At 49.8% G+C, this 12,591-nt stretch overlaps 1 protein-coding gene across 8 annotated transcripts in view; it reads left to right on the forward strand.

Annotated features, from left to right (window-relative positions):
- NCAM1 (neural cell adhesion molecule 1) overlaps nucleotides 1–9,458 on the forward strand; it is a 436,293-nt gene extending 426,835 nt beyond the window's left edge. For 4 of the 8 annotated variants that reach the window (XM_049856941.1, XM_049856942.1, XM_049856943.1 and 1 more), the window contains 4 exons: nucleotides 2,473–2,680; nucleotides 4,321–4,437; nucleotides 5,647–6,453; nucleotides 7,949–9,458. In XM_049856941.1, the coding sequence (XP_049712898.1) occupies nucleotides 2,473–2,680; nucleotides 4,321–4,437; nucleotides 5,647–6,453; nucleotides 7,949–8,072 (1,256 nt within the window). In that variant the 3' untranslated portion in view covers nucleotides 8,073–9,458. The remainder of the gene's footprint in view (nucleotides 1–2,472; nucleotides 2,681–4,320; nucleotides 4,438–5,646; nucleotides 6,454–7,948) is intronic. The other 4 variants (XM_049856945.1, XM_049856946.1, XM_049856947.1 and 1 more) reach the window with 1 other exon arrangement.
- The last annotated feature ends 3,133 nt before the right edge of the window (nucleotides 9,459–12,591 follow it).

Below are 12,591 nucleotides of genomic sequence, written 5' to 3' on the forward strand. Positions count from 1 at the left end.
CCAGCTGCCGGCCTTCCCTACACACAGAACCAGTTTTCAATCATTTGTTTTTCATCCTTAAGGATATAATTAGTTCCATAAAACCATATTCACATATAAACCTGTGTTTACTGCAATGGGCTTGGCCATTGATTCCAAGAATACAGGCCCCCCCCCAACTCCCGAGCCCCACAAAAATACGTTTTTAGGCTGTTTCTGCAGGAAGTAGACACTGAACACCTATCAGGACATTGTAGCAGCTTGAGTCCTTTGTCACGGATGAAGAGAAGCCCAAGGCTGAAATTTCTTCCTATTCAGGCAAACAGTTTGGGATTCAGAGGATGAGGCGGGATGTGAGGTCTTCATTTCCTTCTGTGCTTTTTGGGTGGAATCTGTGAGGTCCATGGGAACTTTAATGGATGGACTTGTCTCATGAGACAAACCAGAAACACCTGTGCATTGGTGGCTGCTAAGAAAATGACCCACTGGTTGACTGTTGGGCCAGTGGCCAGCTTCCTGCCTCCAGAGCCCAGAGACAAAGTGGCTGGAGCTGGGTCCACCAAGCACAGAGTCCTTTACCAGCCTCGGGGACTTCCTAAGGACATGGCTGGGGTCTTCCATGCAGAGTTAGGAGTGCTGAGCCAGAGAGCCTGAGGAGGAAAGGCTGGCAAGAAAGACCAAAGCCCTAAGGAGCCAAAAATATTTGCAAGATGGGGAGACTCCTCCAGCTCAGACCCATCTGTGCCCAGAGTGCTAAGGAATAGGTTGTGGGTGGTCATCTCTGGGATCTGAGTTGGTGACTCATACCCTGAATTGAAGTTTGAAATAAGGACCAGTGGAATGGGACTGTGCTGGAGAAGCCCTGTAGTGCCTGAGCAGACATCCTGAGAGTAGTCCCCCCAAGAATACCGACTGCATGAAAAGAGAAAGGGGTGTGGTCCATTGGTGATGCCAGTTACGTTGGTACAAGGTCCTTCCATTCTCTGGCATGATACATGGCAGCCAGTCCACTGGGCCTGGCCCTGGCACTCCCCAAAGGTATGAATGACTGGATATGGAGTCAGGCTGAGGCAGAGACTGAGGTAGTGGTCACAGACCCTGCTTCCAGCCTTCAGACCTGGGTGATCCCTGTAGCCCTGAGGGCACAAGAAACTTCAGACGAGTCTGGTCGTGGGGTGGACTGTTGATTCTGGCACCACGTCCTTCCATAAGAATGGATCAGAAACGCCCAGGTTTCCATCGGGGTCGTTGTTTCTGCATTGGCTTATGTGCAGAGATGGAGAGCTCACATGGGTTCTTCCTTCCCTCCCCACAACCGCTCGTCTCCCAGATGTTGATGGGAATCACAAAGGGGGTGGCAGGTACACCCAGATGACTGACGTCAATCATGACCATGCAGATGAGCACCTGGGCTTCCAGGGAGCTGAGCCAGGGGCCCTCTTGTGATGCCATCCATAGCCCAAACCCTTGAGGGGACTGGATGGACACCAGAGGAGTAAGACACAGAGTCAGAATCATTCAAAGTGAGCCCTGCCAGAGGTGGGGTGCTGGGTACTGCATGAATGTGAGGGGTGCGTCCATCTGTGGTGGACCTTTGTCCTGCACATGAGCATGCCTGTCCTTGTGGGTGTGCGTCTCTGCGTGAGGCAGCTGGCTTCCCTGAAGTCTCATCCAAGCCTGCCTGGTCTCCCAGATGGTGAGTATCCCCAGACCTTTCATCTTGCCCACCAGGCCTGGGGATGCCTCCAGAGTCACTCTTTTGTCTTCCTGGGTGGCAGTGAAGAAGGATAAGCCATGAACCCAGTGTAGTTCAATGTAGAGCTCCTTCGGAGCCTTTCCTAAAGAGAGGGAGACGAAGTGGGGTAGTGCACTGGGGGGTCCTATTACACCTGATGTCCCCACAAGCCTAAAGGAAGCCTTAGGGACTCTCTGCCCCTCCCCCCCCACCCCCACCCAGTAATACTCCTCCTAACTACTCCCAGGAGCAACAGTCCAGCCTGGACCAGTCACGCCTGCCTGCCTGCCTACGCTGCAAAGCCATTAGCAGTTCCCCCTGGTCCAGGGAAAACATAGCAGAACCCTCCATTGTCCCAACTGCTCCATCACCTGGTGTCTTCAGACCCTGACTGGCTAGGCTCAGCCTGCTCCCGGGGCTCATGGGAAGACCAGCTGAATGTGATCTGGGAGAGGCTCAGGTAGAGGTCAGAGATAGAGATGTGGCTCCAGTTCCCTCTCTCGTCCTGATTGTGGGAGCCTCGTTACCTTCCGTGCATCTGTGTGATGAGGCTGCCATCCCCCCTCTACAGGGATACAGAGAGATCCTTGTCTCAACACCTGGGCATACAAAGACCCCAGGGAAGGTGTTGCTCTGGGCATGAATGCCATGACTTTGTCATATGGGTCCTACCCCATCCCCAGGGACAGTTGCTCTCTGGAGCCCAAGGGCAGTCTCACAGTCTGTTAACTGTCGGCCATCTCTCTCTCCCACTCAAGCCAACGGCAGCCCCACCTCAGGCCTGAGCACTGGGGCCATCGTGGGCATCCTTATTGTCATCTTTGTACTGCTCTTGGTGGTTGTGGACATCACCTGCTACTTCCTGAACAAGTGTGGCCTGCTCATGTGCATCGCTGTCAACCTGTGTGGGAAAGCCGGGCCCGGGGCCAAGGGCAAGGACATGGAGGAGGGCAAAGCTGCCTTCTCGTGAGTACAGCCCCTCTTGCCTCCGCTGAGGTCTGGTCTCTGCCCCTAGTCCTGGGAGGCTAGCAACTGTGCCACTTCTGAGCCATCAGCTGGAATCTTTTCCTCAGCTTTATGGCGACCCCATGTGTGTCAGTGTAGAACTGTGCTCCATATGGTTTTCAACGACTGATTTTTCAGACATAGATCGCCAGGCCTTTCTTCTGAGGTACCTCTGGGTGGACTCCAACCTCCAACCTTTCAGCTAGCAGCCCTGCACGTTTGCACTACCCATGAGTCAGATTCCACTCAGCAACAACTGGTTTATGGTTTTCCTCAGCTTCAATTTCCCCGTTTGGAAACCCCCAAGGGGAAGAAGGAATTAGAATAATTTTCTCAAAGCATAGTCTTTGGAGGTACCTGTTTGAAAAGCAGATTCTTGGGCCCAACCCCAGATCTAGTATACTATGATTTCACCAAAGCTTGAAAATCCCTGCACTGGTAAAAAATGAGCAGAATTGTCAGAGCTGATCCTGGAAAGGAGCTGGAATGAGGGAGCCAGCTTTTGAGGAACACATTCATTCATATATCATTCAGCAACTATTTATCATGCAGCTACTATGGCCAAGACAGCACTCTCCCCAGGCACTACTGTACTATAGTAAAACAGTTGTCATGATCCATCCTGTTGTCATGGATCTGATGATCCAGATGCTATCCTCTCCAACATCTGTGGGGAAACAGATCCTGAGCCAATTAGAGAGCCTTCTCAGACTGTCAATGGGTGGAGCTGAGCTACAGCAAGCAGGGAAGGGCTCTGAGCAAGAAAATAAGTTGTACTCAGCATTCTCCAGAGAAACAGAACCAATAGGATCGATCTATATCTATCTATCTACCTTTTATCTATCTATCTGTGAAGAGATTTATTTTAAGGAATTAGCTCATGGAATTGTGCGAGCTGGTAAGTCCAAAGTCAGGCGGCAGGCTGAAAACTCTGGCAGGATACCTATGATACAGGCTTGAGGCTGGATTTCTTCTCCCATGGAAAACTCAGTTTTTCCTCTTTAGACCTTTAATTGATTGGATGAGCCCCATCCCCCCCACATTATGGAGGGTAATCTGCTTTACTTAGAGTCAGCTGATTGTAAACGTTAATCACATCAACAAAATACCTTCACAGCAACATCTATAGAGTTGACCAAACAACTGGGCACCAAAGCCTTGCCAGTTGACACAAAATTAACCATCACACGTGTACACATATGTACACATACATACTTGCATGCCCATATATATGCAAATAATCTATGTGCAAATTATCTACAGGCTCTATCTGTGCTAGCCACTGTGCTGAGCACTTTGCATACATTATCTCATTTAAGTCTCATAACAACTAGATGAGGTAGATATTATCTGCCCCATTTTACAGATGAGAAAACTGAGACGAAGTGTAATTAAATCAGATGCTCAAGGGCACACAGCCATCAAGGGTTGGAGCTGAGACTTGGGAACTTGTGCCTGGCTCTGGAGTGCCTATGCTCCCCGCCCCATAGCAAGCCTGAGCCCCCACTGACTGCTGAGGAAGCCCACCTCCCAGCCCTTGGACTAAACCTAGGTGCCCTGATCCATAGCTGGGGCTCTAACTAGCAGAACTCTCTTCACAGGAAAGATGAGTCCAAGGAGCCCATTGTGGAGGTGCGAACTGAGGAGGAGCGGACCCCAAACCATGACGGAGGGAAACACACAGAACCCAACGAGACCACACCGCTGACGGAGCCCGAGTATGTGGGTCGGGTGGGGCCTACACCTTCTCAGTAGAGCCCCACTTCATCTACCCTACCCACATCTGCCTTGCTTCCCACCTGGAGCTCCCAGCCAGGCCAGGATTTTGGAGCCCTTGGCCAGAAGACTCACTTGACCAAGAAATGCCTGGCCTCATTCTCTCCTTGTAGAAACCCTGGTGGTATAGTGGTTAAGGGCTACAGCTGCTAACCAAGAGGTTGGCAGTTTGAATCCACCAGGTGCTCCTTGGAAACCATATAGGGCCGTTCTACTCTGTCCTATAGGGTTGCTGTGAGTCGGAATTGACTCAACGGCAAAGGGTTTGTTTTTTTTCTTTTTTCTTTCTTTTTTATTCTCTCCTTAGAGAGAAAGCATTCTCAGTTACATTGGGGATGGCTATGGAGGGGCCCTTAAGAGGCTCCTTGGATAAATGGGGATCCCTAGGTTCTGTTCCCACATTACATATACATCCTGGAAATGGCGTAAGAAGATGACACCTCACTGAGAGAGGCTGACCTTCGAGAAGCAGAGCAGATTCTGCGTAGGACTTCTTAGAATTCTAGGGTTTCCTGTTTTCTTCCCAAAAGGGCAAGGGAAGTTGGGAACCTGGTAAAGTTCCCTGGCCTCCCTGTTGTCTGAAGCCTCGGGGTCCTCAGAGACCCTGACCAGCTACAGTGGCACTGCCTGCCTGGCCATCCTGGGTATTCTAGGTTTGGAGGGAATGGAGTTGAATGGAACCACAGATCATAGGGGCCATTTAGGGTCACATCGTCTACCTATTCCTGACCTTCCGCATCATTGCCTGTGGAGTGGTGCAGGGCGGCTGGGCCCAGCTACTCAGGACCTATGGAGCCTTTGTGGGTGGACACTGAACTGAAGGTTCTTCTCCGTGAGTGGATATTTAGGACGGGTCTATAGGGAGAAAGAGCCCTGTGCAGAGAGCTGGAGGGCAGGCAGCAGGGAAGGAGGGCTGCAGGTCCCTGGTAGAGATGCCGTGTATCTCTGTTGTCTCCTGTGTCCTCTTCTGCCTGTCTGGGCATGTGCTTCTTCTTGGCGTCCTCATCTCTCTGTGGGCCTGTATCCATGTGTGCACGAAGCTGCATGCCCCACCCCATGGCCCTTCTCCTGGCTTCTGCCCTTCTTCCCCTGCTTCTCTGTCACGTCTCGGCTTCATTGTCTGTTCTCTCTACTTCCTGTCCTCCCCACAGGCTGCCTGCTGACACCACAGCCACTGTTGAGGACATGCTGCCTTCTGTCACCACCGTTACCACTAACTCTGACACTATCACCGAAACCTTTGCTACTGCTCAGAACAGCCCCACCAGTGAGACCACAACCCTCACTTCCAGTATTGCCCCTCCAGCCACGGCCATGCCTGACTCAAACTCTGTGCCGGGCCAGGCCGCCCCCTCCAAGGGGCCTGGTGTCTCGGCCTCCTCCCCACCCCCAGCTTCGGCCCCCAAGGTTGCCCCCCTCGTTGACCTGAGCGACACCCCGGCCTCAGCCCCTGCCACTAGCAATTTGTCTTCTAGTGTCCTGGCCAACCAGGGGGCTGTCCTCAGCCCCAGCACTCTTGCCAGTGTGGGTGAGGCCCCCAAGGCCCCTCCTGTGAGCAAGCCAGCCTCCAGCCCAGCCCCCGCCCCAGCTGGGGCAGCTAGCCCCCTAGCAGCAGCAGCTGCCACTGCCACAGAAGCCCCCCAAGGCAAGCAGGAGACTCCCAGCACCAAAGGCGAGGACCCGGAACCCACCCAGCCTGGCCGTGCGAAGAGCCCGGCCGAGGCAGCCCTGGCTAGCCCGAAGAGCGAGGCTGTCTCCATCAGCGTCACAAACCCTTCCCAGGGCGAGGACTTTAAAATGGACGAAGGGAACTTCAAGACCCCAGATATTGACCTTGCAAAGGATGTTTTTGAAGCCCTGGGTTCTCCTGCTCCCGCCGCCAGGGCCAGTGGACAAGCCCCTGAGCTTGCTCCTTCCACTGCAGACAGCTCTGTCTCGCCTGCACCAGCCAAGACCGAGTACGGCTTCTCTCTGTCTGCTGTCGTCAGGTTGTGTCCCGTGGTGGTGTGCGTTTGTGCTGTGCTGTGTCCTCCTTGTTAGATGTGTCTTCAGGCTAATCCAGGGCTTCTCTGAGGCGACTGTCAACCAAGGGGCTAGGAGAAGGCAGAGAGAACGGAGCAGGCAGCTGGGCCCAGGGAGCAGCCTCCTGCTCACTAATTAGGCCATGTTAATTATGCTTTATCCTTCTCGTCCTAGCAGTGGCTTCCGTTGTCCCTGGGGGGGAACCTCGCAGCAGGGCCACCAATGAGCATAACTTGAGAGGCCAGCTAAGGAGGCCACGGTACCCGCATCAGGTGCCCTGGGGCCGACACATTAGCCGGTGCCATCTTGAGCCCCCCTCCCCCACCAGAAAGGCAGGAAGCAAAGAGGTAGACCCCGAGGCCTGGGTTTGAGAGGATATGGTCCAGTGGCCCCACCACACTTTGGCTGAGAAGCCCGCACCCCATTCCCCTCCTTGACTCTCCCGCCCTTGGAGAGGCTGGGAAGACGCAGGGCTCCAAATACTAAGTGGCTGTTGGGTCTTTAAGTTCAAGGGAAGGTCTTTAACCTCACAGGTTTCTTAAATGCAATCCCAAAATACCGTAGCACCCACTGACCCTGGCTCTGTACCTGCCCCAGGTGCATCCTTAGACCTGACTCCTGTTCCTGGGACTGGCAGAGGCAGGAGGCAGACCTAGATTTTTCTAGAGGCTCCTATGACTGCCACCCAGATAAGTTGCCACCAAGAGCTGCAAGCAGAGTTGTGCCCGGACGCCTCGATTTCACAGGGTGTAAAAGGGCTCCAACAGCCCTGCCCACTGAGCCCCTGCAGACTCCCATGCTATCCTTTCTCACAGCAAGCGAGCCCACTCTGGCCTCTCACCAGACTCCCATGGGAAGCTGCTTCAGTTAAAAAGAGCACTTTCTCATCTTACCCAGGCAAGCCATAGCACAGGAAATCCAGAGCACAGGGTGGAGTGGGCCAGGGTTCAGGCAAGGGCAGGTTCTTTGCAAAGGGGCCCCGTAGAGTCAGTCCTGGAAGGGCTGGCTCAGGATGCCTCCTTTATATCAAGCTGAGCTGCCGCTGCTTCAGCTGATCAGGGTGAGGGAAAGGCTGTATCTGCCACCACATTCCGCCACCCCAGACAAAGGCAGAGCCCCCGCCATTGGTTTAGGGCTGGAATAGGGGAGGGCTGAATTCTCCAGCTCAGCGGCTCTTTGCCTTGGCTGCGCATTAGAATCTTCCATGCTTCTAAAAGTCGCCATGTCCAGACCATACTGCAGACCAAGAGTCTGGAGCTCTGGGTGCAGGACCCTGGCAGCAGTGACCCTTAGAGTTCCTGGGTGATTCTGACAAGTAGCTGCGCGGTTGGAGACCAGCGCTATAGTGGCGCCCCTCCTGAGGGCTGGCTGAAGGGGCGAGTTGGTTGTGGAACATGGCTTCAGTGGTGCTCTTTTCCCGATTCTCTACAGGAAGGGCCCTGTAGAAGCAAAGTCGGAGTGCCAAGAGACAGAAGCGAAGCCAGCGCCGCCAGCTGAAGTCAAGACGGTCCCCAACGATGCCACACAGACAAAGGAGAACGAGAGCAAAGCATGATGGGTGTTGAGCAGCAAGCAAAGATCTAAATAGTGACACAACAACTTCACCAGAGCATTTCCAATATCTCTCTCTCACACACACGTCATTCCTCTAGTGTCTTTTGCCTTTAAAAAACAAAAACAAAACAGATAAACATGGGATCTCCTTTTTGTAGGTTTATAGAAAGGGTTCCTTTGTTGCACATTCACTTGTCGGAAAATGAGACAAAAAGGTTAAACCCACAGCCAAACTAGGACACTCCGTTCCCTGAAACCATTTAGAAATCAAACAAAAGGACCCCAAATTAAGAATCTAGGAAGCTCAGAATAAATCTAGGTTCAAGAAGACCACACTTGGTGTTACCCAATTGGCATAGATCAGTTTCGAAAAAATACTTCCAGGCACTAAGACAAACCGAATGAACAAAGTCCACAGTTTATTTTTATACTTTCAGTCGAGTTTGAACTCTGTAAAACCTCATAAGTAAGTTATAATTTCTGTTCACTTTGTATTTGTTCAGTATGCAAAGTGCGTCACCCTTTCTAGCTGAATTCAATTCCCACGTAGACTCTTGTTTTGTAGGAAGAATGCCAAACTGCAGCTTCTGGGGGTAGATTTCAATTTGCAGTATTCGGACTTCTTTTTCTTTCTCTTCTTTTTTTTTTTTTCCGCACCCCCTCTTTCCATCGATTTTGTTTTCCAGTGTTTACAGATTGACAAGCATTTGACTTTGGTTGTGTTTAAATGTCCATGTAAAATAGCTGCCTTTTTTTTTTTTTTTTAAGTAACAAATACCACCTAGAGGTGGTAGGATCATTACAGGCTTGCTTTAGCACAGGACACCTTTACAAAATATGGTTGTTTACAGTGGCTCTTCCCCCATTCTGATTTGAATTTTTTTTTGCCTGGGTCCAGCTCAGGTTTCCCATTCTGGAGTGGCTTTGCTGTTTGGTTTTCGGTTCTTTTGGTTTTTCCTTGGGGGTTAGACCACTTCCTGATGAACCACCATTTGCCTAAGTCTGTGACAAAGGATCTCCTCTCCAGGCGTTCTTGCCCTTCCTTCTGAAGGACTCAGTAGGCTTTGTTGAATGAAACAGAGAAGATTGTATATTTGGGGCTGGTCTTGGTGAACACATTTTTTTTTTTTTTTTTTTTTACCCCCAAACATCCCCTTTTTGTAGAAAGCCAAATAAAATATATACATGCAATTTCCTTTTGAGCCCAGAATCTAGATTTGAGCAGAAGAACACACGTGCTTCAGGGAATTAGTGTCTTTTTTTGGAAATCTGTTGAAGTAACATCGGCCTTCTGTTCACTTAGGCAGCATTGGTAGAAAAAAAAAGGAAAAAATATACAACCTGCTGTCCTGAGTCATAACACAACTTTCCTGGACTGGGAACCAAGTGGGGGTGGGAAATACAGGAACTTTAAGGGGGATGGGAGGGGGGAGAAGGGAAAAGCCAGCCCTTTGTATAGAAATTTTGCTTTTTTTTTTTTCTCATTCTACTTTAGAACTGCAAGCTTGTGCACTGTGGATGCGTGAATATTTAGTGTGAAACGTGTTTTTGTCATAGTATTGAAATAAAACTTCAACATAGTTTGGTTGTGGAAGGTATAGGAGATAGTTCAGAAAAAAAAAATCAGGAAAAAAGTCTTAGAAGGAATCGAAGCCTTTAAACAAAGAAAATGAAATAAAAATGATTATGACGAGAAAGATGATGCTAAGTAAACAAATCAGTACCCGGCATGCGTCCCTTTCCTGAAGTGCGGAACGGTGAGAGGTCAGGACGGCAGGACCGCCTCGGAGACCGTTATTCTCCAGGCCACACGCTCCCATGTTCTGACAATTCTGCAGTCTGATCAGTGGCGATGCTAGATGATCATTTCAAACTGTGAAGAATAATGGTCTTGTCATTTGCTAAATGTGGGATTATTTTGCATTTTCTCAGCTCCTAGGGATGGAAATGGAGGATCCCAGCATACTCAGCCCTAGCCCCTTGACTCTAGGGCTTGCACAAATCTATGGTCCAAAGGCACAGGCCCTCAGGAAGAAAGTAAACTGAAGACAGTTCTAGAGCACACACAGAATGGGAAAAGCTTGGATGTCTGAAACAGGGAGGACCCAGGAGGAGGGCTGGCTCTGCCAGTCACCAGATTGTTCAGTGGAATCAGTTTCCTGTCTTGTGATGTTAATGGCTTTGGCCAACTTAGCCAAGCCCAAACCGTACCTCACCAAGACTGGGCACTTCACGCCAGGTAGTTGTGGTTAGGAAAACTGATTTCAGTTCTGATGGTTAGGAAGAGACCAAGGTGTAGTCATCCTTCCCTCAGATAACCCAGCCCAGGGCAGTTGACACGCCCCTTCCCCAGAACCCTGGCTTCACCATTAGCTGGAACCCAAGACTTTGCCCACATTTTGGTCTGCCCCTCTCCCATAACACAATATAGGTTTGTCTCAGCATGTTGAACTTTCCTTTCTTTTTACAAAATCAAAGAGCAACGCTTTCTCTACAATCCATGAGGGAGCCATTTTATTTCCCAGATGTTCTAACTTTCATGTTAAGAGATAAAAGCTTATCCTTTTCCTTTTTTTTAATTTTTTGGAGGCGGATCAACTCGTATCAGTTTCCGATGTCTCTATGTGTCTATATGTGTATGTGCCATACATGTATATTCACATAAATACCGGCATGGCCAGGTTCTGCTGGAACGGCACTTAGGTGCCATGTGTAGGGTCTCCCAACCCTGAAGGGCCGCAGTGTACATAGTGCAGCTTTTGACGTGGCACTCTATTTTCACATTTTTCTACGGAGCCTTCCAAAATCCCAGGTTTTCACTCTAGGCTGTCTGTCTGGATGGTGGTTTTCAGACCTCCATTAACATCCCTACCCAGCATTCCCTACTTCGAGGGCCTTCTCTCTTGTTACAAAACTTTTTACCAAGTGAAACATCGAGACCACCTTTGTTTCCATTCTCACTGGTGTAAATACTGAGTACTAACTGAGAATTTTGACTTTGCATTCTGTCAGAGTACTTGTGTTCAATAAAAATGGAAAGAAAAAAAAAGTATGGTCAAACTGGGATTTATCTTGATTCAGCGAGAGGATGTTACGGGAATCGAACATCCACGTGTCTGTGGTTGTGCTGAGCACCAGCTACCAGTTGGCGTCGAGTCGACCCCGACTCATGGCGACCCCATGTGTGTCAGAGCAGAACTGTGCTCCATAGGGTTTTCAATGGCTGATTTTCTGGAAGTAGATCACCAGGCCTTCCTTCTTCCAAGGTAGCTCTGGGTGGACTAGAACCGCCAACATTTTAGTTAGCAGCCAAGCCCATTAACCATCTGCCTCACTCAGTGACACCATGGCAGAGCAAGGTCACTTAAACTCAGGGTCTTGAATTCACATTGCCTGAATGATGGCTTCTCATTTTTTTTCTCACTGCTTGATAGAGGAGCCCTAGTTTAGAAGGGCCAGGCGTCGGATGCAGAAAGATTTCACTCAAATCCTAGTTCTTTCACTTCCTGACTGACTTTGGGAAAGTTGTTTACTCTCCCTGAGACTGTTTCCTCTTTTGATGAATAAGAAATACCTTAGCTAATAGAGTTGAGGTATTGGTTAATGAATGAAACAATGTATGAGTACCTTTTTGGCACATAGTAGGTACTCAGCATAGGGTAGTTATTGCAGTTGAAATACCGGGTGTGTGAGACTGTTCAGACCCAATTGGAATTCAATCAACCCCTGAACTCCAGGGGTCCTACAATCAGACAGACAGATGAGACTTGTTCAAGAGAAAGTGATACCTCCCTCCCATTACTTTGCCATATTTCTCAACCTTTAGAGCATTAATTCAGCCCCTGGAATTTATTAGTCTCCGAGCTAGACAAAGAGCGAAGAAACATTTGCCTCAACTCAAAATTATTTTGCATATGATACTGACTGGATGTATCTGGAGGAAGCAACCACTAGAATGGGAATTATCTATCAAACAACTATTGAACTGTGGAATCAGGAGTTCCTAGAGAAGATTCGTTCATAGAGCCAGGACTAGGTGATACAAAATGTAAGGAGGCCGTCACTCTCAGGTGCCGACTCGGCACTTACACAATGCTTCGAGTGACGCCTCCATAGATCTGTGCTCTAGGCGCCTCGCTTGCCTCCCCCTGGACCCTGCCCTGGGTCAGTGGAGACATCTCCTAGGTGCCATTCATCCCCAGGATTTGTCCCTTCATTGGCCCCAGGACCTATTGTAATGAGACAGAGCCACATGACATCTATGTGGTTTCCCGTGCCACAAAATTCGAGCATGCATATGGTGGGGTGGATAGGGGGAGATAAATCACATTGCTTATTAAGATTTGGAGGAAACCTGAAAAGATAACCTGTCCATTGATCCAGGAGGGCTTGCTTCCAGAGCCTTCCTCCTCCAGGCTAGTTTCTCAGATTCCCTCAGTAATTTATTCAGCATCTCATTAAGTACAGCAGTGATATAGCAGTGAATGAAACAACCCTCATGGAACCTACACTCAGTATCG

Source organism: Elephas maximus, chromosome 17 (assembly GCF_024166365.1).
Source record: "Elephas maximus indicus isolate mEleMax1 chromosome 17, mEleMax1 primary haplotype, whole genome shotgun sequence".
Lineage (NCBI taxonomy): Eukaryota > Metazoa > Chordata > Mammalia > Proboscidea > Elephantidae > Elephas > Elephas maximus.